Below are 25,676 nucleotides of genomic sequence, written 5' to 3'. Positions count from 1 at the left end.
CCTTGAGTGTAAAAATTCTTCCTGCTTTCTTTACAAGATTTTTTTCCACCGTCCTTGTGCCAATCTCCTTGATTTTTCTTCCTCACTCATCTGTCTCTCTGAATCAGCCTTTTCCTAGTGCTCCTCCAGTCTCCCCACACTCAAAGTCACTCCAAGGTCAGTGGAGGGCCCTCGTTCGCGAGTGCTCCACGTGTCCCTCCTCCCAGCTGGAGGCAAAACGCGCTCTGTTTACAATATGCTCAGTTTCCACTTGACAAGGCCTGGAAGCCACTACATATATCTGAACTTAGGTCCCATAGTAAGAGAGAGCACAGCACTGTCAAGATATGGCCCACTTCTACAATTAAAGAGCCAGCAAACTGCCAGGGACTGAGAGATGAGCTGATACTTGAACATACATTACATCTGCAATGTAAGAGTTACGTGACTCAACACAGCCTTGACACACAACACAAAACAAAAATCAGCTCCGACATTAAAAGCAACCCTGCTCCAACTATGCTAATCTCTTCTTTCATCCATGATCTTTGCAAGTCACATAGCATTACGGTAAAGTGTTCTGCACTTAAAGGAATATCCACAGCTTCCCTGCCACTATTAATAAAAATATTTAATGGTCTTGTTAGGAGGCGCAATTTGATTACTGAACTGTTATCCAACAAATCCTGAAAACAATTCAAAGTAAATTTCCCTAATATGTCTATTTTTCTATCCTGCCAGAAGGGTTGCTAATGAATTTGCTGCTTGAATGCACAGACAGATTGGGAACTGTAACTGTGCTGGCCTGGGCAACATGGCACTGGCACCAAAAACCTATTTGTACCCATGCAAAGTTCTCTCTAGAGTATGTCTCTCATCCAGAGGTGATTTTCCAATAAAATCAGCCTTGATTATTGCAAGCGCAGGAGCAATCCCTGAGGGAGTATATCAGGCAATTCAATACTAGGAAATGTTGTACTAGGCAAAATTAACCTTGTAGCAGTGTTATTTCCTGAAACATTATCTAGCTTTTGCCTTTCTTTCGTATTCATTGATCCTAAATGACTGGATATTTTTTCACTTCTCTCACTTAGCACAAGATCATTATTTTTTTGTACTTGTATTTAAAAAAAATAAATGCTTGAAAGACACCTGGTTTTGTTTTATTTCACTTACTCACTGCTAAAGGAAAGGACTGGTTGTTTGCTGTATGGCAGGCACTTTTTTTGGGGGTATAGAAAAGGTGATAGCAAGGAGGATCACCTTTATTCTGCCCTATTTTCACGACCCTGCAAGGCAGAGGAAACCTACTGTGTATATTACCATGAGGCCACAAGCCAGAAAGAGCAAGGGAACTTCATTTTCCCCTCTCACACCAAGGTAAAATTAGGAAAAATGCCAAACTAGTGGTGTTTTGCTGCCCAAAAGAGAGCAGACACAAGCCTACAGATTTCAGTTAAACCCCACTGCCTGGTAGCATTATCTACTGCCTCTTACCACAGTCTCCAAGGCAGGGATCTTCATCTGCAGAGTGTCTAGCACATGCTAGAACTTAAATAAACCATATAGTTATATACCTACACTAACACTACTTACAGTTTTGCTTGGGTTATTTATCTTCCAGCAGCACAAAAATGGCCTAACAATGAAATTCAGGCGTATGAGATTTGAAGACTGCTTCCTATGCTGGATTCAACCAGCTGTAGCGAAAACAGCAGAATAGGTACTCCCGTTTGTACCAGGATCAGGCCTTTTCTTCAATGTTGCTATCATTTGTTGCCTGGTTGCAACATCTTAATTGCTCAGAAGCACATTTTTAAAGCATTAATTTAAAAAAGATCACAGGTAGTTAGAAAACAGCTGTTACTTAACACAATGCCCAAAGCAAACACTTAGAATAATTGTTTGAATAAATGCTATGTAACTTAAAATTAAAAATAATAACCAGAAAGACAAATATAAAATCTAAAATGATCAAAAACCACAGCATGAGTGAGGAGAGAAGAACGGGTAATCCTTTGATCAACAGGAGATACATGCTAAATCTGGAAAAAAATACTGACCTTATTAACTTTTTTACTGTCAAAAGAAGGAATCAGGCAAAAAAGACATTGTTTGCCTCATACTTTCACTTTTTTTCAACTTTTAAAAGTAGACCTAAATTTAATCTCAACTAGCTGTATCACAATGAAGGTGTAAATGTGTTGTTTTGAAAAATAACAAAAGTGACCCAGTTAAAATGAAAATACTTATTTTTGTCCAGCTACAAGACTCCTGGCAAAATTTACAGAAATGCACGATTAGCTTTGGTCACATGGCATATACATGTCTCTGTAAATAGAAATACACAAAAGAGAAGGTTTCTCTAGCTGTCTGAAGTTCTGTGATGGCTGCTGAGCAACATGCCTGGCTTGGCAGCTGAGGGGCGCCTGGTGGCTGGATACAGCCAGCAGTGCTTGGTATTGATGGTGCGTGCTCAGATTTGTAAGAGATTAGATGAATGAGCTCTCAGAGTCTGTTCATCTCATTGTCTTGTAAGCAAACATTGTGCACTACACAGGACGTGTGGTAATTTAACCATCTACTATAAATTATACAATCAAGTCGGAAGCATTTCACTATAAAAATGTATTGTGCACATTTGAAAAATGTGTGTTCTCTCTAGGTACCTGTTGTGGTGGTAGCTGAAAACCTTAATAAAGCACAAACTATTTTATATTTCAGGACTTAGCCAATGTGACTCATTTGTACAGTTTTAAGTCCAAACAAACTGCCAGTCAACTAAATTATAACTTATTACTACAGGCTACAGACTTTTAATACGTTCTGTGGTTGGAACAGGACTGATTTACTGTTTTGGGCCCTGCCAGTAGTTATCATGCATCATTTCCCTAGAAATAAAAATAGCCCTACCGTGGTTATCCTTTGGACAGATAAAAATATATCTAACAAGATGTGTCAGAGGAACAAATTCAGAAAATAAAGGTAAAATATTAAATAGACTTATTATTTTATGTCTAAAGTACTACATCTTCCAGCTGCTGTGATGACTTTGGAATAAAGCAAAAGGTACTGCGAAAAGGAAAAAAGATCTAAAGGAGCAATTCAGCTCTGATAAAACCACATGGGGATTGTTGAATTGTCAGAGCTTTGCAAGAGTCAAAATTTACATAAAAATCAGTATTTAGGGATTAATGTGATATCATCAAAAAGGATTTAATATGTGCGTTTCTTTGCAAACAGTTTAAAAGCGGCAGTTCTCTAATCCATTTCCAACACTAACCTTTAACTTGTAAGAGTAAAATAATCCTTCGCAACATTTCTAGAGTTCACATTCTGCTGAGGAAACGTAGCCCCCCTAAATAAAACTCACTGGAAACCAACAGTAGCATATGCGTACTGGTTTTCCCAGTGATATTCCAGGTGCCGACCCTGCTGTGAGTACTGCAGGTCTGTACAGACTCTACCATGTGGCCCAACTTCCAGAATCAGTGGCTTTTGGGGCTTTTGTGAATTTTTGGAGGGACTTAATTGCTGGTGCAATAAACTGATCCCCTTGACCCAACTCCGCACCTGTGCAGATGCCTAAGTGGACAGACTAGGAGGATCAGGGGCTAAAGAACATTGTCTATAATTGCCTGTAAGCAGGCTTTTTCCTGGATTTCTACTGGGGATTTGAGTGCTTTCGCATGCTAGACTTAAAGTATTAAAACATAAATATGAATGGATTTCTTTCAGAAATGAATATGGGCAGGCAGTTTAGGCACTATGTTGTAATGGATTTTTAGAACTAATTGAATTGGTGCTGGCTGATTTAGTAGTTCGACAGAAATAGTCCAAGGAGAAACAACGGGAAGGAGGGTTTAGAAGCAGAGTCTAAGAGGCGGCAGTGTGGAAACTGCTTGGGAGTTTTACTGAGAATGAGAGTTATAGCGGGTTCAGGCTTTTTTGTTTTTCGAAAGTGCTTTAAGTCCTTTAGCAAATGTCTTTTAGATACATATAAACAACTGTCCACAGGTACCTCTGGTCCACAGGTGCCTGGGTATACATGTATGTACATATATATACACATAGGCATATTTGGTCATGGGGTTTTTCAACCTAGACATGACACATTTTTTTCCTTCTTATTTTTAAATACAGGCCAGGAGATAACTTGCAGTGGAAGAGCTGAGCATGCGTACCAATGGCACACCGCCCCTTTTGTACCTCTACTGCTTACAAGTGCCTAATTTGACTGGTTAAAAACCAACCAACCTCCAGACCCAGCCCACTGGCCAGCACTTTTGCCAACAGGAGCAAAAGATCTGTTTATGGTTACTGCTATTACAACACACATTAAGTGACCCTCGGAGTATGACCTGCTTGCCCTCCTGCTTAGTGAGTCAATAAGAAAATCCTCTGGCTCTGCATGACTTGCTCAGACCTCAGACCTTCCATGAAGAATAAGGTCTATCCAGGGAGGGAAAAACAAGGTGCCACTCCAGCTGGTAAAACAAAGATATTTTTAAAGTGCAGTCAGTAGAAACAGTCACTCCTATTCCATGTATAATCAAGGATGAAAAGGCCACGAAAAATACCACTGCGCTTTGCAAATGAGAGGTCAATTGAAATGTCAAGATATCAAATGTTAATGGATTGAATTTCCAATGATGGTTGGGACAGAAAACCATACCAAGTCAAGTCAGATGCCCTTCTGAGGAGATGATGAGTTTTATGGCAGGAAAAGACAATAAACACCAGAAGCCTTTTTGGTTAACAAACTTGTGGCTGATGGAAAACAAATACATTTTGAAAATATAAAAAGCAGCGGTATTTTAACCCAAGTTATAATCCTAAAACATGTATCTGGAAGTCATTAAATCTACAGCAAATTTAAGCATATGCAGGTGTTTGGGGAAAATGCCATTGGTTTCTATTGAAGATTTTTAAAGGGACTATAAAAGAAGAGAGTATAAAGGACACTCAAGGAAGGCAATGTTTTCTTCCCTGAAGCAAGAAGTCAATTCCAATATTCTCACAGTTCTACAGTAGTTAATGGACTACATGGACCACTCTTAAAAGCATTCATTTTTCTTTTTAAAAATCTAATTTCTCTCTTACAAAACTGTTGTATTTTGTAGTGTTGGATAACATCAGGTTTTAGCCAAATCATTCCTTCACCTGCCCACATTTTCCCAAGGAATCCATTTTGCCATTTTCATAAAGGACTGTAATCTGAGGCAGTTGTTTAGAGTGACATTATATCCAGTCCTTAGTCAGGAGGGCATTGCCATGCAAAGAACTCCTCGCTTTAATATGGAAAACAGTGAAAAGAAGCTAGTTCTCTTCCTAACCACTGTCTCTGCCTGACTAGTAGACACACAGCTTTCCTCTCCCAATTGTAGAGAGACCTGTCTTATGTCTATATTAGCTCACTAGTGGGCTCACACACTTAGAGGGGAAACCAGCATTATTAGTGACTTTTGAGTAGGAAGACTCCTTAGTCTACAGGACAAGATATGTAGTATCAGGAATGAAGGAGAGTGAGAAATCATTTGCTCTTTTGTGCAAGAATAATTACTTGTGTGGATTCCAATGACCATATGAGGAACGGGTTTTAAACAAACACAAGACATCATTTTTTCACAACACTACAGTGCCTAATGCCACAGGATGCTGTGGGGACAAGAAGTATAAATCGATTACAAAAGAGATTTTGCATGGAGGATAAGTCTAGTGATACCTCCTAAATACAGGATGTGTGGTTATGAAGTGTAAAAAGCCGTGTGCAAGAAGGTGGGAGGATACTCTCCGTGGAGGATGCCTCCATAATCGCTTTCTTCTTCTCCCACCTTCTGCCACTGGCAGAGGTAAAACACTGAGTTGGTTGACCTTCAGTCTACATTAATGTACAGGCTGTCAAGCCAAGGGTATTTGTAATTGAGAGTAAGGCCTAACCCTGACTGTGCCTGGATCTGAGGGGATCCTGCAGCTTAACACACTGATAAGAGAGAGGTGACATGGTCCAAGTCAACATGAACATGATTCCTCTAGGCTCTATGCTGATGTGAGCTTCCCTTGCCTACCCAAGTCTGGAAAAAACATCTGGGAAGGGTGATCAGCAGTTGGGTTTCAGAACAAAGCTGCTATTGAATTTTAATGATACTGCTGTCCTTCTTCCATCAAATCACAGGGTATATAGGAAATTATTTCCCCTGGATGTGTCTTAATTCAGACCATTTCTCATGTAACAGCTCTTTAGAAACTGTAAACCCTTCACAAGGTAAACTTAAGTTATGTCTTTCAGATTCAGAGATAGGAACAGCATGATAAGGACCAGCAAGTAAGAAAGTATCTAGGACTCAACATCCAGGAAATCTTGTTTCTACTACAGATTCTCAATGCAAATATGGATAAAACCAATGGAAGAAAGCAAGTGCTCCGTATATGACAAGGGAAGGAGAGGATAAATAAGTTAAATGTAATAGATCCTGCAGCTATGGGGGCAACCTCGGTGCCACACACAGACAGAAATAGTCATGTTTTTGGAAAAGTAACTTCACTATTTCCACCCCCCAAAAAAATCAGTTCTGCAGACACAGACTTCTCAGCTATTTTCCATGTGCTTATTTATAGTGATATTATGCCAGATGATGCTTACCAACACATAAAGATGAGTTGCTATGGATGTGCTGTGTCTTGCAGTGCTACAGGCAACATGGAACTCAGACCAAGCCTTCTGAAGTAGCCAAATGCCACCTGCATCTCCCTTGGCCATCAGGAAGTTCACTCCAGTTAGTCTAAGCACCTATAGATACTTGGACATTAAGAAACCAGCTGCTTGGCTGTCTTACTGAACTGTAGTAAGGAAACTTCCTTGGTTGTTTCCCTCCATAAGTGTTAAGTGCTGGAGAGATTCAACAGAACTTCCCAGTAAACTTCCTTTTGAACATTAAACCAGCAACACTAATAAACTGAGCGATGAAAAGTAAAGAGACCATTTCTACAGAAATATTCATGATGCTCCTAAACTAATACGTTAAATAATGGCGCTGTTAGGCCCTGTCCAAGGACCGTAAATAAACCACAGCCTTTAAAAGGGAGTGATTTCTGATTCAAGTTTTGGGACACAAGAACTATGTCAGCGCAACGTAAAAACAAGGAAATTTTTTATGTTAATGACAACTGCGAATATTTCGTATATATATTTATATATGTAAAAAAAAAATTGTAACAGATGTCAAATGCAGTTAGATTCAACTCAACTTATTAGTGCATGGCTTTTAGCCAAAAGCAATTCACATTTGCAGAAGTGTACTATCACATATGTCTTAATAACAGAAATGTGTTTTTAAAAATGTATGTGATAAGTCACATATGGTAGAAGGAATCTGTACAGCTTTCAGCCCTTATGACAATGGAAGCTACTAACTTTATTTTGCATAGCTGAAGAACATTAAAATTCAAGTGAAATTCTCTTTGACATTTGAGAGCTACAAAAGCAACGACTAAAAGCCAGACAAGCCCAAGCTGTACTAAGTGTGGCTGTGATGCTTATATAAATGCACTCTGTATCTACTACTGCTATCTTAAAGACACCATTCTTACTTTTTCCCTGAGAGGTAATATTTTAGCATACAGTCATAATTGTGCACAGGTACCTTAAATAGTTACATGTCACTGAAAAATACTAGGCAGATTTTTCAGCTGTTTTGTTATGCAGAGTATAATTAATATGTATAATGGATTCCCCAGGGTACTAATTGAAGCTGCCACCATGAACACAGTCAAAGAGAAGTTAAACAACCAGTTGGGGGAAACATGACAGAGTGAAATATGCACATGTAGGTGGAAAGAGCGAGACTGTCCATCTGGCCCTCTTCCATTCCAAAATGTTACACTTACTCAAGTCCCATAAAGGAATGATTTAACCTAAATCACCCTTTCCCCGCCGACTCCCGAATCTTTCTGGTGGGTTAATTGGGCATCAGTGTCACATACATGTTGTTTAATGACTGTAAGGCTCAATAACATTTATATGCGGAAAACTCAATTCAGTTGAGTCATTCCTGAGAACTTGACTCAAAATATTAACAAAAAAATGAATGGGTGATAAATGATTATTTTGGAGCTGTTCCCCAGGACTCTTATCATCTTGTAACTCTTGGATCCTCTACAATGTAAGGTGAAAACACAGCTCATTTCACGCTCTCTACTAAACAGCCACCAGCTAACAATGACTTTAATTCAGCTTGCACTGAATTTGAACTAGCTCTATAGGCAAGAAAGGTCCCTTGTCTTATTAGAAGCTTCATGTGCTACCAGGTCCCTGCTGGATCCTATTTCTAATTTTTATCAGATTGAATGAAACATAAAGAGAGATTGATTTATGACTATCTTACATTTTGTGTATTCACTCCAAGGAGTGTTCATACACATTTTGTGTTCACTTTATAAGGTGTAAATGACTATACGTAATGGAAGCCAAGTGAGAAGTAGAACTGTATTCTTTTGTTATGTGTGCTAAAATGCAATGATTTGCGAGTCCTGTCAGTGTATGTTCTTACAAATACAAAACCACTCCAGTCCAAGAGCCAGCATGATCAGCAAACTACTGTAAAAATAAGAACATTTCCTCTGTCTGTAACAGGAATATACAGTTACTGGGACTTAGTTAAACTGCAATGATCACCTACTGAAGCTAAAAATATGGGTTTTATTGGTACATAAGAGCCCATTAAGACTGGAGTATTCATTATTTAAACAGAATCACTGATTGCTGGTAGCTTTAGCTGAAAATGCCTTTTCTCAAAGAGCCAGGACATTTATATAGCAACTTTCTTAATTCAATGATATATGGTTGAGTGTTGCCGCTAGTGCCCTAAGATTTAAGAACTTCTCATAAAATGCCCTGGAAATTGCTCCCTGGTAGCTTGCTCATCCTTCACTGAGCCCTACTGTAAAGAGCAGAAACATACGTGTGTGTATGGTGTGAGAGACGCACACACGGAGTGAGAAAAGAGCTCTTAATCAACAGGATGGCAAAGCCTTGATACATAGGTGCAAAATATTCCCATGTGTCTAGAAATCATTTGGCACATTCCTAGTTATTTCCCCCCTGTCAGACCTTCTCAAGGATTGCAATTAAAAATCATAATCTTTTTAGCATGTACAAACCTCCCCAAGGCTAGGAGCACTATGTATTGAGTATGATTGTGATATTATTTGGCAGCTATTCATAGACAACACATTAATTTATGGAAACTGGATGAAACTTGGGGAGTGCAATCATTAGGGACATGAGAAATCAAAAGCGTTCCTCAATGATACTGACCTTTTTATAAGTATGATTAGGGGCAACTTGAATTCTATTATCTCTTTCATCGCCCCTCTTACTGTCCCAGTCTTTTTAGTGATTGTATACAACAACTTTGTCAAACTTGCATTTTCAAACAGATATAAAAAATAACTTACTTTACAGGAATGTTTCTCAATTTTGTCTTTTCAGCAGCCTGTAAACAGAAGAGGGGTGGGGGAAACAAACAATTAAGCAACACACCAAAGCAGTTCAACCAAGCTGCAAGCAAACATCAACCCACAGATGCTCCTCAGAAGCGCCAGGGCAGAGGTCTGCAGGAGCTGGAACCTTTCAGAGCGATAGCACTACAGGTTTGAAATACTTCTGCCCCAGTTTGTGATATCAGTGTGGTTTGTTTATTTTTAATGGCCATGAGTCTTTAGGAACTACTCATTCAGGGTGATTACTTCATTTCCCGCTCTGAGGTCTGGCCCCTTTGTCACAAGCTATCTGTCCATATCTGGAACAAGAACAACAACAGGAAAAAATAAAGGGAAGAACAGACTCTGTTTCCAAAACAGTTTTTATTCGCCAACAACACAAAAGGGCAAAGGATGACCAAATGTTCAGATCAATTTCCTCTTGTGAAACCTTTGAGAAAACACACTCCAAATCATCTAAATGAGTAAATCTTTGGGCCTCTCGGCCTGCACCACCTCAGCCATGGAGCCTGGTTCCAGTTTATTGCTGAACCCATTGATCTGTGTACAGTCCATTTATCATTCATGAAAAGAGCCAGTGATCTTCACAGTATATTAGAAGAAACAACTCAGATCATCTGTCAACGGCCCTCTTATTTCTGTTTCCCTCTCCACGGGGATTTCATCTCCTTCGATTCTTCTTGAATTAAAATGTTGCTAAGCAACACAGCTGGGGGCACCGATGGCAGAGCTGCGCCAGTCTATCACACTGGTTAAGCTACTTGTGATTTTAGTGGAATTTTTTTTTTTTTTTTTATTAATGCTTCTGTGGCATAATTATGTAATCTGAAACAACCTTGCATCCTCCCTCTGATTTTTTTCAGAATAGGTAAATGATGTTTTAACGCAAGAGGGCTTGAAATATCACCTTCAGATAAACTAGTGTTGTCATATCATTTCAGAGAATTCCTCCTAGCATTTGCAGAACCAGACTGTAATAGATTTAAATGTGGAAAGCGGTCAGATGGTTAGTGAGATTACAAGCATGGATAGCGGGGAAAGGCAGAATTAAGACAACTGATCCATAAACCTATTATAGTAAGGAAAGTTTTAGTGCTTAATTACCTTCCGAGATATTTTTATAAAGCCTACCAAAATTGGAGTGAAGGTTTTGGTGAGGAACTTTAACCTCTGCTGTGCTTAGGATGGGAATAAAATAGTTCCCACATAGGAACTGCTAATATTAGTGGTCCAGAAAAACGCTCACATAAGCCCTTGAGAAATTAAATCCTTTATGAAAACTGACTAACTTTTGAAACCTCTGGGACCTGCACAACTGGGTTCCAAGTTTTGACAGAATGAGTTTTTCCTTTGGGCTCTACAATGGGGCTAGTCTTTCAAAACACCGCTGTTTTGGCACTTTTGCCTCCAATCATAGCAAACATAAAATCTGTGTTTAGAACCATGGAAATCCCTAATAATGAGTTTAAAAACTGGGAGGAAGAATTAGAGCTTGTGAGAGCTCAGATCGGGCAACACTAATCCTCTGGGCTGGCTCCCAGCGTGCAAAGAAAAATGTGTTTGTTTCATTTGGATTATATTTTCCATCTGAAGAATAAATCAATGAATGCACGATAGGAAACAATTATATTAATTGTACAGTAGAGTTGCTAAATAAAACACTTAAACCTCAGGAAATGCTAAATTTAAGATTGCACAAGGTAGTGTTATAGACCCAAACCTAATTATGTCCTTTCAAACAAGCGTATGATGAAATGGGGTCCCTGTCTCATTAGTGAGATAATGTGAGTTGTCCTCTTTCCAATGATACTCTCCCAAATCTCCCTTTTTCAGCTGCCACGTGCAAATGCAGAGTCAGAAGCATGTTATTAAGAAATCTTTCTAAGTAATAAACTACATGTAACAACACACAAATGCTTCATTTAAAGTGGATTAAAGTGCCATCAAAAATGGCATTTCAGTTTCCCAAGCCTCCCACTAAATATCAAGTTTCAGTCCCATCCTGCAGGGAACTAACATTATTTTTAAAGCTCATAAACAGCCTTCCACAATGGCAGAAGTTTTTTTGACTATACAGTGATATTTTGCTTGACCCTTCCATATATCAGATAGCTGGACTATAACAATTTTGAGTTCACGCATGTGAAGCTCATATCTAAATCAAGTTTTTTTTCCTCTGAATGATTCAAAAATCACTACACAAAAACTGATATCAAAATACAGATAAAGAGAAGAAAGCAGAAGAGTGGAGAGTGTCTAGGATCACAAGTAAATAATAATAATGCAGTTGATTAATACAAAGTAAAGCTGAAGATATTTTGGAGGTCATGTGCATGATGGTGTGAACTAAACTGTTTACATGATAAAGAAGATGATATTTCAGGGAGGGAGAACTAGCAATGTCAAAGTCATAGAATATTGAAGAGCAGAGTTTAACCTTTATGTTTGATTTTTCACTACTTAGCTGCACTGATGGCAACCATTTATCCTGAAAGAAACATGGTAGATTTAGTAAGAAAGAATTATAGATAAACTTTATTTTCTTGGACAAACATTCTAGCACATATCTTTCCTTAGATTTTTATATGGAGAATTTCCACATTTTTTTGCCCTTTGTTACTGGGAGAAGGCACTTTACTAACTCTTAAGAGAAGACATGCTTGAGGGAGTGTCATTCACACACATGCTCACTCATACTGAGATTTAAACAAATATCGCAAATGATCAGGTTAATCTACATGCCAGCCTAGTTTAGTGTTGGATTATCAAGCAACTGGTCATTTTCTATTAAAAATGATTCAGTTTGCCTCTGAGTGGGACCATGTTGATGATATTAAATACAGCACAAAATACATGTCAGGGATTCCATCTGAGAAAGAAAGGCAGGATCTGGCCTTCTGCTTTTATTTGTCTTGTAGGTGTTGCTCATTCATTTTTCAAAGTGTATTTGTTGCGATACCATGAGCATGCCCCGTGGCAGAAGATAAAGGAAGGCAAAATCAAAGTGACATTGAGTAACTCTACACATTAAGCTTTGATGCAGAAACATATTGTTTGAAAATATTTGCTGTGCAGCAGGTCTGTCAATTAGAGCTAATTATTTTCCTCTGATCAGGAAGAATGCAATCTTGTTTTGGGCAGGTTTCTTTGAATTGTATGTCTTTTATATAACTTCATTATAGGAAAATACTTCTTCCAAATTACTTTTTTTCTGGGCTGCTTAGCTATTGACTCAAATTGTCTGTGTTGAGTAGTTCTCTCTGCTTTGATAATTAACTTTTGATCATTACTGAATTTAGCAGCTCTAGTCAGATGCGTTCATAGCCATCCTCCTCAACTATTTCAGCATTCGTCGCCTTTAATCTTTGAACAAAATGATCTCATTGAGCCTCCATCAGCCTTGCTACTCAGTTAATAATTCCTGTTTCTCATCTTCATAACTGAGTTTGATTTGGTTTAGACTTGATGCAAGCTTTTGATTATTAATTTAAGATATTTCAAAGACAAACATGTTTTAAGAGTTATTTTTTTATCTTATATTCCTAGGCCTTTACAAATAAGAAACTGGTTTTAACTCCACAACGACTCCTAAACTTCATGTATTAAAAGTACTACCTAGAAACAGAGCAGGTAGGAGGCCCCTAAACCATGATACATGTGCCCTGAGTGGGAGATGATGCTGAAAAAGACTGGAATGAAATTGGACTGATATAATGTAAGATTCAATGGGTGTTAGGAGAATTACATCATGGGACCTTAGCTAATTTTGAGCTTGAAAACATGCATTAAAATAATTTAGGATGATTAGAAAATGGAAGCTAGAGTGAACTAGACAATCATTCCACTTTAATTTGTAATTTCCTTCTGATTTTTTTTTACAATTATGGCCTTTCCATATTTGTGCCTCTGCTCTCTAAGACCTTATTTCAACATCTGACTTCAGTGTTGAGTAAGAACGAAGAAGATGAAGAATACATGAAAAGCAGTAGGATACAGAGAATAATCCATCAGAGAGTATTTGCTCAGGGATGTTTTCCCATGACTTTTATAACTGTGAATGACTTCTACCTCTTATGTTGCATTACATCTGATTTTGGCACTACGGTTTTTAGCATTAATTCAAGAACCACCTGCACTATGCTTTACTTGATCTGCAGTGTGAATATACCCATAAACTTATTTTGTTAGCAGGTATTTAACTATTACACAAAAGATTAAACAAGGGAATAAGCACAAACTTCTTCTAGATTGTGCACAAGGACTACAAAATGTGAAAAACGATGCTTTTCTTTGACACTAACAATTACCAAACTGGCGTTTGGATAGAAAAAAATGGAAAAAGTACTCCAGTCAGTAGAACTTTCCTACATCACAAAGACTTGGGAACTGACAAGAGGCTGGATCAAAAATATCAAAGTAAAAATAACTGGCATCTACAGAATGTAAATTAGATTTTTGGTTAACTGTTACAGGGGAAGTGTATGCTATCCAAAGAAAAAATATATTTTCCATTGCATAACTGAAAATCCAGGATTTTCAGTGAAAAGTATTTGATTTTGAAAGAGATTAGACAAAAAGTATTCTTTAAGACTGCCTCCTCACCCTCTTGATTCAGAAGCACTGATCAGCCACCTAAGAAGGCAATTGCTGAACCTCCAAGAGTCTCTTAGGTTGAGACATGGCACTTCATGCCATCAAACACGTTGGCAGAAGAAGGAAGGCCATGCTTTAGCTCTTCCCATGAGCTGCTGCAAATCTAACATAGGTTAATCTTCCAGTTTATAGCCAACTCTATGGTTTGGTGAATAGCTAAGCAACTTGACTGTGTTTACAACTCACCATGCTGTTTTCCTGTCCTGTAGGTATAAAAAAGACTTCCTGGAGATCCATTTCAACAATCCAATAAAAACAAAGAAATTTCCCACATCAGTTGAGTCATATATACAGTTTTATATATATATATATATATATATATATATATATATTCATAGATTATAATTTGACTTGTATTAAAAGTTATACCATGCTCTTATTCACAGAGAATGCCTTATCTATGATCCAAAGTAATGAATGAACACCCACTACTTATTGACTGCTCTGATTCTGTAATGATGCAGTTGGTACTAACTATGACTTCCTGTGGAGGAGGAGAATGTAGTGTGCAGCAAACAAAACCATCCAAAATTGCTGGGAATCGTAAAGCCTAGAACCAAGGGCTGAAGAACTAGTATGTGATGATACATGCATAAATATGTGTGTTGTGTTCCTTTTTTTTTTTTTTCTTTACTTCATTGGTTACACTCTCCTCTACCTGTCCCCTAATGTCAACAGAGGAGATTGTATTTCTTTCGTGCTAATTGCCTTTGACGTGAAGTTGGCAACCTTGTATTTGAGAATCTGTGTGTCATGTTCCGGGTCAGTCTCACCTCGAGGACAAAAAGCCCAATGTTACTGTATCTAGCACCAAAAACACTGGAGAAGATACTCTCCTCCTCATGTAATATTTTTAAAAAATGAGTATTTTTCCTTCAGAAGCCAAACATGTGGGATGGATCAGCTAAGATCCATTTTTTGAAATATCAAGTCACCAAGCATGTGGTAGCTACAGATCAGAACGGTTCACTGAACTCTCGCTGTGTATGAACTACAGAGAGCTTCTCATCATAGCTTTGAGCAATGCAGTAACCTTCATGGCTTCACAGAGAGATGCTCAAGAATACTTGAAATGCTGGAAATTTAATTTCAATTGGTGCACTGGAGGCTGGGTAAAATGAAAAACAAAGTTTAAGTGACCAATTTTAAAATGGGCTGTCTGTGGGTTACAAGTCACCTTCATCCCTGATATAAGTGAACTGATTTTAATTGAGCAACAACACAGATATATTTAGGCTTCCGTAAGCATTTTTTCCCAAAACCTTAAGTTTCCATCAGGCCAAGAGTGGAAATCAAACTAAGGAAGCATGCAATGAAAAATGTGGCCACTTCCCATTCTTCAAGGGCTATTCTGGATTTTTTAAAAAAATAGAGAAAAGACACACTGAGTGCATGCTACATTCTGAGGAGTGCTTGTTGCTCATGTAGACACACCTGAGCTAGTTTTATATTAGTTAGTATGGGTACTACGAACTTAGTTGCTTTTGTTACACAGGCTGCAGTTTACTCCCTGGCTTCGGTGAACTTTACAATACAAACTGTTAGGGCTATCTCGCAGCGAACAGACTTATTTCAAAAATAACTCACAAAACATGTACGCTTATTTTAGGACTTCAGTACTCATGTTAGTTGACAGAGGAGGCTTGAAACAGTGTCTTCCTTCCCTAATCATTTTGATATATGCTGCATTCTTTCAAAAATGCTTTTGATGGGAAATTCCTAATTGTACTAATTTTGACTTCTCTATCCAACAAAGGAGAAATTGTAATATGACTTCATAAATTCTACTGATTCCACTTTTGTAGTCCTATAAAACATTGTCAAGTTGCTTTACAAATGCTGATTGATGTTTCACGAAGTCTACAAGATTTAAATGCTCTGACAATACCAATTGACTTGGTCATTGCAGAGTTCTACAGCAGAGAACAAACTCCTGGCTACAGCTAGGCCTGGTTTTTCATAAGAATTGTTTTATTTGGAAAACAAATATCCAATCCTGGTGACAAAAAAAGTTGGGAAAATTGTACTGAATGGTCTATGTTTAAGAAAAAAACTCTAAATTGAACTTCTGGTTTGAAACATAATTTCCTAGCAAATAATTTATTACAAATTCATTACAAATGACCTAGGCTTAGTGGATGATAATTCTATTGTGAAGATATAAAACATCTAGCTAGGAATAAAACTCAGTATTTGTCGTCATCTTATTTACTGATGATTTTTCTAAAATGTGTGTTTGGTTCAACCCTCCAGATGCCTAAGAAATATAAAAAATCCATTATTCATTGGGTTTACTCCATAGCCACATTTCACCATGTTAATAACATGATTAAAAATATTGAGGAGGCAAAAGAAACACAGAAAAGGTCAAGAAACATTTATAAGAGAAACAAAGTCTTCTCTAAACTTCCCTCAAGAAATAAGCAGCAAAAGTCGAGATTCAAAGAACATCCTGTGACCTCACTGTGCAGCTGCAGACAGTCTCCACAACCCGTTTATTCCTCAGCTTCCCAGTTCTAACAGAAGAAGAGTAATTCTTTGTATCTCCATCCCTGAAACTTACCTGAACAGTGCTGATATTTTGAGATCCTATAATAAGGTGTACTCTTAGCGTGCAATGACGGATTGTTACTTTTGCAGTGTTCACACAAGTTATATCTTCTTGCATCAAAATGGACAGGAGGATATGCAGACATCTCGGAAACAGCCCCTTGTACCCCTGCTCATTTGTAGTTAGGTTTTCCTTTGTGTCAAAGGCCTTTATCTCATTCCACCAGGAGTCCAACCTATTCTTAGTCTCTTCCCAACTTTAAATCAATGAATAGTTCCCTAGACTTGAGAAGCAGAAGGGCAGAGTCAAGGAGTACCAGCAGTGGCAGTGCTGAGAAGATGTGAATTGATTTTGCTACTGTTTATGCTGCCCATTTATTTCCTGTGATGGACTAAAGACTTTAAGGATTTTAATTTATACTGAACATCACCTCTATACTGAATGTTAACAAACTATTACAAACAGGCAGCAAAGGTAACAGAGGTAAACTGACCTTGGTCTGGTTTAGTACATTGCTCAGATGTAACAATGTACTAATGTAATGATGTAGTCAATTACTAAATTGCACAGCTCCCAAAATTATACTTAATAGTATTGCCATGAAATCGGTAATTTTGTAAAGCAGGCACGCTCTCTGTGAGAGGACCCTGCCCAAATCAATCGCACTGTCATACTGTGGTCCTGACCTGTCCCTACAAGCAGGCAGAAGGTCTGTTCTGGGAAGATTCATCCTGCCAGCACAGAACAGAGCACCTCCAACCCCAGCAAACCTTGCAGTGGCAGATGAATTCATCGCAAGAAAAATTAAGGTGTTTAGTTCTCATTAATGTTCTCCTTCTGGAACACCTCCAGGGGAGATCAACTTTCACTTCTTCTCCCCTTATTCTGTCTGACAGAAGCTAATTACTGGATTTATCACGCCCTTTTCATCACCTACTTTGCGCTTGTTCTGGCCACCTATGAGCCCCTCCTTCAGACTTTTGCAACACCTCCCCCCCCAAGTCTCAAAGCCAGGACTAGCACTATTCTCTACTGGTGTAAAAAACTCCCAAGAATTTAGATTTTAAAGTTCACAGACGGTTGCTTGGGCTTTTACAAAAGAGCGACACTGCAGATGGCCAGCATAAGAAAGCCAGACACTTTCTTTACCAAAATGCTTCACGAGGCATTCATGATAAAAATCACACTCTCCTTTTGAGGAGAAAAGGGAGATAAATGTTTCCTATGTGGTTGGATTAGTGAGTGTTGAGCACTGAGATGGCCTGCAGATATCACAGACTTCAGATTTATTTTTGCAGGACAGTATGGTCAAGTCTGGCTTTTCTCTTAACAACAACAATGCTGGTGTCAATCAATTATCTCACCTGCTGCTGCCTCTGCTTCCTGCCAAAACAATACAGGGCTTTTGCATAAGTGGCATACATAGCAAGAGGCCCTGGGGAAATATATTTTTCCTCCATGCTTATAATAAAGACTCCTTTACAAATAAATGTGTGCTCAAGCATGCACGCACACACACAGAGTACATGACCCGTCCTGTGGACTGAAAGCTGCATCTCTTTCCTCCCTTCCACCCCAAAAAAGGCTGGCAAACCTCCAGTGTCTGGTCCTTATGGCTGTACTGAGGAACAACTGGCCTTTCCATTTCTAATTAGTAGTGGAGGCATCAGGTCTTTTTAAAGCTTCTCCTTCAGGTGAATGATGTCTTATGATATGGCTGACAGAGCCTGGCTGCTTCAGGCTGGTGGCATGAAAAACTAAACCCAAGAGAAGCACCTGTTTAAGAGAGCACTGAGGGGCTATGAAGCACCTGCTTACTTGTAGAGAAGTGAGGAGAGGACTTCCTGCAGCTGTATTTAACAATCTTTTCAACTAAGGCATTTCATTCCCCCTTTGTTAGGGCTGCCTGTCTGCCAGTATTTTCATTTCCTGTATTATTTACTGCGGCAGAGAGTTACTGAGACACTGAGCTGGCAGTGCATGGGAGGGAACCCATCCAAGAGGCACGTGCAGCTCCTGTGCTGCCCCAGAGCCCAGGTAAGAGCATGGCTGCAACCTTCAGGGGCAAACTTATTGCTGTTGCTCTGTAGTACTGTGCACTCAACAACAACCATTTGTCCTGAGGGTTGTACTAATCCCCTTCCTCACTGATGGACAACTTCCGAAATAACGACATGTTTGGAAACAGTTCCATGAGATTCTGTGAATCTGAACAAGTTAAAAGCTTTAGGTAACACTGTGTATTTTAGTGGCAGGCCATGTTTTTCACTCGTATCTACAGCAAGCTCAGCCCAGATCTCAGAGTGGTTATGAAAAGCTTCTGCTGATAATAAACAAATACATGACATGAACCTACATCATTACCATGTGAATTATGACCTTAGACATGTCAGCCATCAAATCTCTTATTACCAAACATTTGTCTAACAGAAGCTGGAGTACTCATTTTACACAGTTGACGATATGTGATTGTTTCAACTAGAGTTGTGCAGAATAAAAGAATCTGAATATTAATTAAAATGGACTGAGGTAGCAAGAAGAGACATCTTCACAATAGGACTTTTCATGGTTAGAGGCTGCCAAGGTTGGAGAATGACTGCATTATCCTAATAGCTTCTGTTTTTATTAATGGCTTAAAGAAAACATTTTCCTACAATTATAAAATGTGACTGTAGATCTTAAACACTGGAATGTGGGTTCTTTAACAAAACACATGCTGCTGTGGCTACAATTGATGCTGCATCACTCTGGGATTTCAATGGAACCCAATGACAGATAAACTGTTTACATTAAAAGAGTCTATCAAAGTTATTTTGCACCTAGTTTCATCCTAATCCATCTGATTTTTCTATAGCTTTGACAAGATGACCTCTCTCACTGTGTGTGCAGTATTGATGTCATTACTGAAGAGCTGTTCTTCAGCCTTTCTGGTGATAACAAAGTAAATGGAAATGTAGAGAAACCTTGGGGAGGTAAACAGCTTGTTCAGGATCCAGCTAAAAAATGGGGAAAATGACAAGAGGAAAGGATATCTATTGTTACAAGGGAAGCGGTCACTGTTCCACTTCAAAAAGTGTTTACGTGATACGATGAAGGCATACTGCGTCTTAGAATTTAATAAAATTTTTAAAAAATTAACTCAAGTAAAGGCTTTGAAAGCTCAGTACACATTATAAGAATTCAAAACTCAGCCTATGGCTGATGACCTTTATAGACACAACTACAAAGTCAAACATTTTGTATGCAATTACCTAATACTAACCTAGCAAAAAAGAATTATGATTGTGTAAAATACAAACGACAGAGAAGGGCCATGGATTATATGCGTGTCTTGTGTTTGTATGGTTATTAGAGAAGTGGCAATAAAGTGGCAATCATTAAGGGAAGGAGGAAAAAAAATCAAATAAAGAAAAACATCTTTTTGATTTGATCTGCCAAAAACACTCTATACATAAAATACTGAAAATGGAGCAGGTCTGTAACTGGTATCAAAGTTTCATTGGTTCAAAAACACACAGAACACTAGCAATGTGCTTTAAATTAAGTACGCATTTCAAAGGTTAACAGGACTATTCCTTAGGCAGAAGAACAAAGAGGAGCTGGTTAAAGAAAATTGGGTGCACTACAGCTACTTAAAATACTGTATCCAGGCACAACTCATTTGGATGCCTTTGAGCTCAAAGCTAATTTGAATTATACAGAGGTGCTTTAAAGAACAAAAATATTAACCTGCGTTTTATCTAAGCTCTGTTAGCTGAACTGAGCTACTAATTAAAAATCTTCACTACTCTTCCTAAATTCTGATGTGTTTTTTTAGCAGAGTAATAAAGCCATCTAAAAGCTCTGTCCTTCCTCACACAAGAGTGTTAACATTAGCATCTCTGAAATGCCTTGTCATCTAATGGTTTTACCAACTTGTCTGTCATCTGTCTTGACTGTATCTCTTGTAGCCAATATAAAAATATTGTGCAGTAGGACTTGTGAATGCAATACTGATGCATATGCCAACATTCCCTTCAGTGACAATACTACAAGACTCTACAATCCAGGCAATGCTGAAATGTAACAATCTCTCAAATCATACATTAAACAGATGTGTACCTGGTATTATAAATATGTGACATAAAAATCTATTGGGTTGGTTGGTGTGCATATTAAAAACCATTCAAGTAGGTCAAATTGTGGATAACTTAAAACTTTAAAGACAGCAATTTTAATAAAACTGTCAATACAATTTTCTTTGTAAAAACATTTGACACTGATTATGCTGCTTATATTGAAAGAGAAACACACGGTCTATATCTTTAGATCTTTTATTGAACTGTGAGCACAGCATCAATAACTGCTTCTCAGCTGTAAATGAAAATTGATTCCAGATCTAACCCGTCGTTTTCTGTGTGTCTTTAATCCCAAATCACCCACAATGAGACATAAGAATCAGCATTTTGTCTATGGGACAAAGCATGTGTCATATGGCCAGCTCCAAAGTGTCTACACTGAAGCAACTGTGGGGTGTGTTTACACGTGTTAGATGTAGGGTAACTGCGGTCCCTCCAAGGGAGGCCCAAAAAGTGATGACGGGAGTTTGCAGTTTGGGGTGGAGTGACTTGTAACATGCCTCACGCTCTGTTGCAATGATCAGTACAGTCCAAAGCTTTATGGATTTGAAGTCATTGGACCTCCTGCATGTCACAGCCCAAAGAAATTCACTTCATAACTTCTGCATCAAGCCTACAACTGCCAGTATTCTAAAAGGAGAGGGGAAATCACAAGGTTTCCATGCTGTTTGCGGAAGTTTGGCGCTAGTAGTTTGGATTTCCTGTCAGCTCTCACTTGCTGAAGCCTCTTAAGCCCTCTGGGGTGAAATTATAGCCTCTTTCAGGAATCTTTTCCTTGGTGATATGCTGCTAGGCCATCATCATGCACGCCTTAACCAAAAAAGACCTACTGCTTCTAAAGGAAGGTTCTCCAGATCATGTTTATAACTCTTAGGAACAATTTCTCATTATTCAAAATCCTGCTTGAAAAGTGAATGCTAAAAGTGGGCAGCATGTTCAGTTACAGCCTTGCTGACACTATCTATAGAATAAATACCTTCCAGTGACTTCAATTTGGTAGTTCTCATGCTATCCAGAAATCAGTCTCAACTTCTTAATTATATGACTGACTGGAGCTATCATGTGTGTTGGGTTTCTCCTCAGCAGTGGGGAGAAAAGGAAGGAGATGTTTAACACCTGAAAGAGCACGAGGTCCATGGAGTCCTAAATAAATGCAATACAGATCAGAAATACATCAGAAATGCTCGTTCATAGGAGTGAGAGAGTAAGACAGAAGAGCTTTGTTTCTTGCAGACAAGCTTCTAACAGTCTTCCACCATGACAAATGGACTACTGGTAGTCTCAGAAGACAGGCTGATAGATCAAACTCTCTCCACATACTATAGACATTCACTAAAAGTTGAGATCAAGGTGCATTTATGGATCAGTGTCACTACCACCCCTGCCATGTAAAGATTGAAGGGTCCCCAGCAATTCTCAAAGGACAAAGCCTCGGGCTCCCTACCGACCACTGTTCTCAAAAGAATTTCAATTTCCTTGAAATATGAGTAGAGATAAAGATAACAAACTGATTTTTACATACTGTGTTTTTATTAATAAAAATGAGTAAATGCTAGCTCATGCTTCACATTGGCTGCAAGCCTATAGCAAAAAAAAAATAATAATCACAAAGATTGTAAAGACAATGATTCCATTTCCTCATAGAAATGTTGCATAAACTGTTAGAATGGTTTTGAGCCGGGAGTTTTAATCTTTTCTCTTCCTGTCAGAATGCGCACATGTGTACAGCTGAATTACAATGGTCATTTGACTGCAAAATGCTATGTTAAAAAAAAATAAAAATCTAACCTTGGGCTCCACAGCTGAACATTCAACACTGTAAAATTCACATATTGTAACAGACTTGACTGTCCCTCCTTAATGAATATTTTATACACTTTTTGGAAAAAAATATTTTGCAGTCAAAACCCACTGCAGTTACTTTGTTGATGTTTATTTGTCTGACCAGTGGGCCCTATCAACTTCCAATCCCCTCTTTTTAAAAAGATATGGCAGAAGCTGCTAAAGTGTGAAGGCACTGCCAGTGAAATGCGAGAGTGATGCAGCAGAGCCATGCTGCTCAGCTTTGCAAGGCCTTAGCCTGGGATGCAGTGTGTGACAAAAATCTAAAGGACAGACACATACACTCATTCATTCAGAAAAGCTAAGAAGCTGTGGATTCTTTCCTATAACGTCTATAACTTTGTCTATGCCCTCTATTGGTAATGCAAATAAAAGATGCAACCATACATATGTGGGGTACACAGGAAAGGTGAAGGCTTCCCTTGAAGTGCAGGGCATTTAAGAAATATTCTCAGTATGCTTCTTGTCCAGGCAGTTCATTTATTTTTTACGTGATTGGAAACGTTCATGTTTGGAATCCCTACAGATATAGACCATAATCTATTTCTTAAGAAGATATTTGGGAGAGCTTAGGAGATCTGAATCAATTCTAATCACTTAGAGTGAGATGAAGCTCACACTGCTAAAAGGAAAAACATTCTATGTGCTATAAAGTTTTGAGAACTTACATGAACGGTCCTTAGTGTGCTCTCGTTTGCAGCTTATGCTGTGTATTGTAGCACTGGGAAGTCACATGGAGCTTTGGTGCAGTCTGAGGCTTCCTACAGCGCGGGCACATCACCACCCTATAAGGACTCAGGCTGCAGCCCCTGAACTGGGAGCAGTGTGACACTCTTCATGCCCATGATGCTGCCTTTGGGTAAGAAGCACGCATGTACCACACGTCAGTAGTGACGTTCTGAGAGCAATCAAGACTCCACTGTGCAGTGTAGATATGACTGTGTCTTTCCTGTTTAGGATTAACATCAGAGATGACACCTGTTCAAGTCAGTGAGGGCTTTTTGCTTGATGTCAGCAAATGCTGATCCAGGCATTTGCTTCTTCATTTAGCAATGATACATGATTTCATTTTAGCAGTGTAAATTGTGTAAATTCGGAATAATTCTACCTAAGTGACTAGAAAACTACTACTATAGGAAAACAAAAGTAACTCCTACCTCATAATATATTTCTCTTTCTATATTTTGGCCATCTCAGGATCATAATGTCATTTTAGAGGTTCATTTGGGCAAGTTCCCAATAGATCAGAAATCCTGCTGGCTTCCTAAGCCACCATGTTTGTACAACAGCACATTGCACAAGTACAGGCTTTTGATCCTTTGGCTTCAGATGAGAGCACAGGTCTAACTTGGTGTTAAAAAATACTGACCTGTATGACTAAAGGGTCAACCGACACCAGAAGGTAAATCTTTTTCTGGCATGACCTTAAAGGATGAATTGGTTAGGTTGAAGAAGAACATTTAGGTGCTTTAAAAATAAATAAGAAAGAAAGATCAACTTATAATTAATATTTCCCAGGCTGAACAGATCATCTTATGCTGAATTATAGCATTACCTTCCTTTCTATTGCAGATGTTGAAACATTTGAGCCTACTGCATATATAAAGGATGAAGGATGAATTTAACCCAAAGTCTCTTCTTTTTCCTGATAAGAATATTTCACCAGCTTTATTTCCCAGTCTTATCCATAAATATTTATAAAGTGGGAAGGATAGAGAATGACTTGAGCCAGTTTTTTGAAAATGATTCTTCATTAATGTCCCAAGTAGGTTGAGAGACTTTCAGTATTGATTTACAGCTACACACTGAGGGTTTTCCCTCTCACAAACAGGAATCACTGGATTACTCACTATGGACTCCCAGCCCTTTACTCACTGACCGGAACAAACCTTACGGACTGATTCTTCTCAGGAGCAATTGTACAAATAAATTGCAAAGTGCAAACCAACTCTGAAGTTGTTTCGGTGGTCTGATGTGGTGATTTTACATCCACTTCCAAAAAGGTCACCAATTTCAGAAATCGAGTGTGAAACAAACGGAGGCTGTACTACAGTTAGTTTGGTACAGTGGAGGACAGAAACTCAGAGCACATTAGCTATTCCTGGGCCATGTGTGGTCTCTTATTCCAAGGCTAGTAAGTCATGTTATGGTTTAGTTTAATCCACTTTACAAAGCTAATTCAGCAAAGCTGACAAAATGTGGACATATTTAAGAATGTTTCCTCACACAGAGGTTCTGTGTGCAAGCAAGATTTAAGCTACTGGATTCTGCAGCACCCCAAAATGCTTTTGATGCAAATGTAGTAAACCAACAAGCAATTATATTCAACCAATGAAACAACTGTGTCAGACTAGACAGACTATGCACTTACATGAGATGTATTTACCTGTTCATTGTCATCTTCATCACTGCTGAGTTTCAGATCATCCTCAAGCATTCTGTAAAAAAAAGACACAACACAGAATTACATTTATTGAATGAACTTTATATACAGTGGGCTGAATCTACCCTTCAGCAAAGTCAGAGGGAAGACTCCCTTTCAATTCAACAGCAGCAAAATCAGATGCATGATAAGTAAACTGATGAATACTCCATGTGTGTATGTATTAGCCTTCTGTGTGATGCTAGGTATGAACAAATGACTTCCAGACTCATCCATCATAAAGTCTGGCAGTCAGCGCCTCTTTCATGTCCTCGTTTACTTGCACACTGTCTCATGGTGATCAGCCCATATACACCTATATGTATTTCTAAATGAGAAGGTGGAAGGGAAATTCACCTCCGAGACTGTTAAAACCTAAGGAAAAGTCCTCCGTGTTCCATTCCTGATGTAGGGCATCACTGACCTTCTTTGAGGCCAGTACCAATTCCCACTTTATCAAACTGAGAATGCAGAGTGATGAATAGCAAGAAGAGGAAGAGGTTGTCTGAGGTTTGATGGGACCTCACAGTTGTTAGTATCTGAAGGCAGAGCAAATGTTTTCCAAGCTAGGAATCTGCTAATTCATATCCCCATTTTTATTTAGTTATTT

General features: G+C 38.6%; 1 protein-coding gene across 3 annotated transcripts in view; it reads right to left on the bottom strand.

Moving 5' to 3' along the window:
* The window catches only part of AFF2 (ALF transcription elongation factor 2), a 339,763-nt gene that overhangs the window by 66,246 nt on the left and 247,841 nt on the right, over positions 1-25,676 (bottom strand). For all 3 annotated transcript variants that reach the window (XM_074915521.1, XM_074915523.1, XM_074915522.1), the window contains 2 exons: positions 25,031-25,082; positions 9,436-9,473 (listed from right to left, as the gene is read on the bottom strand). In XM_074915521.1, coding sequence (XP_074771622.1) covers positions 9,436-9,473; positions 25,031-25,082 — 90 coding nt within the window. The remainder of the gene's footprint in view (positions 1-9,435; positions 9,474-25,030; positions 25,083-25,676) is intronic.

The sequence above is a fragment of the Athene noctua genome, chromosome 11 (assembly GCF_965140245.1).
Source record: "Athene noctua chromosome 11, bAthNoc1.hap1.1, whole genome shotgun sequence".
Lineage (NCBI taxonomy): Eukaryota > Metazoa > Chordata > Aves > Strigiformes > Strigidae > Athene > Athene noctua.
This window is presented reverse-complemented; position numbering and strand designations above follow the sequence as displayed.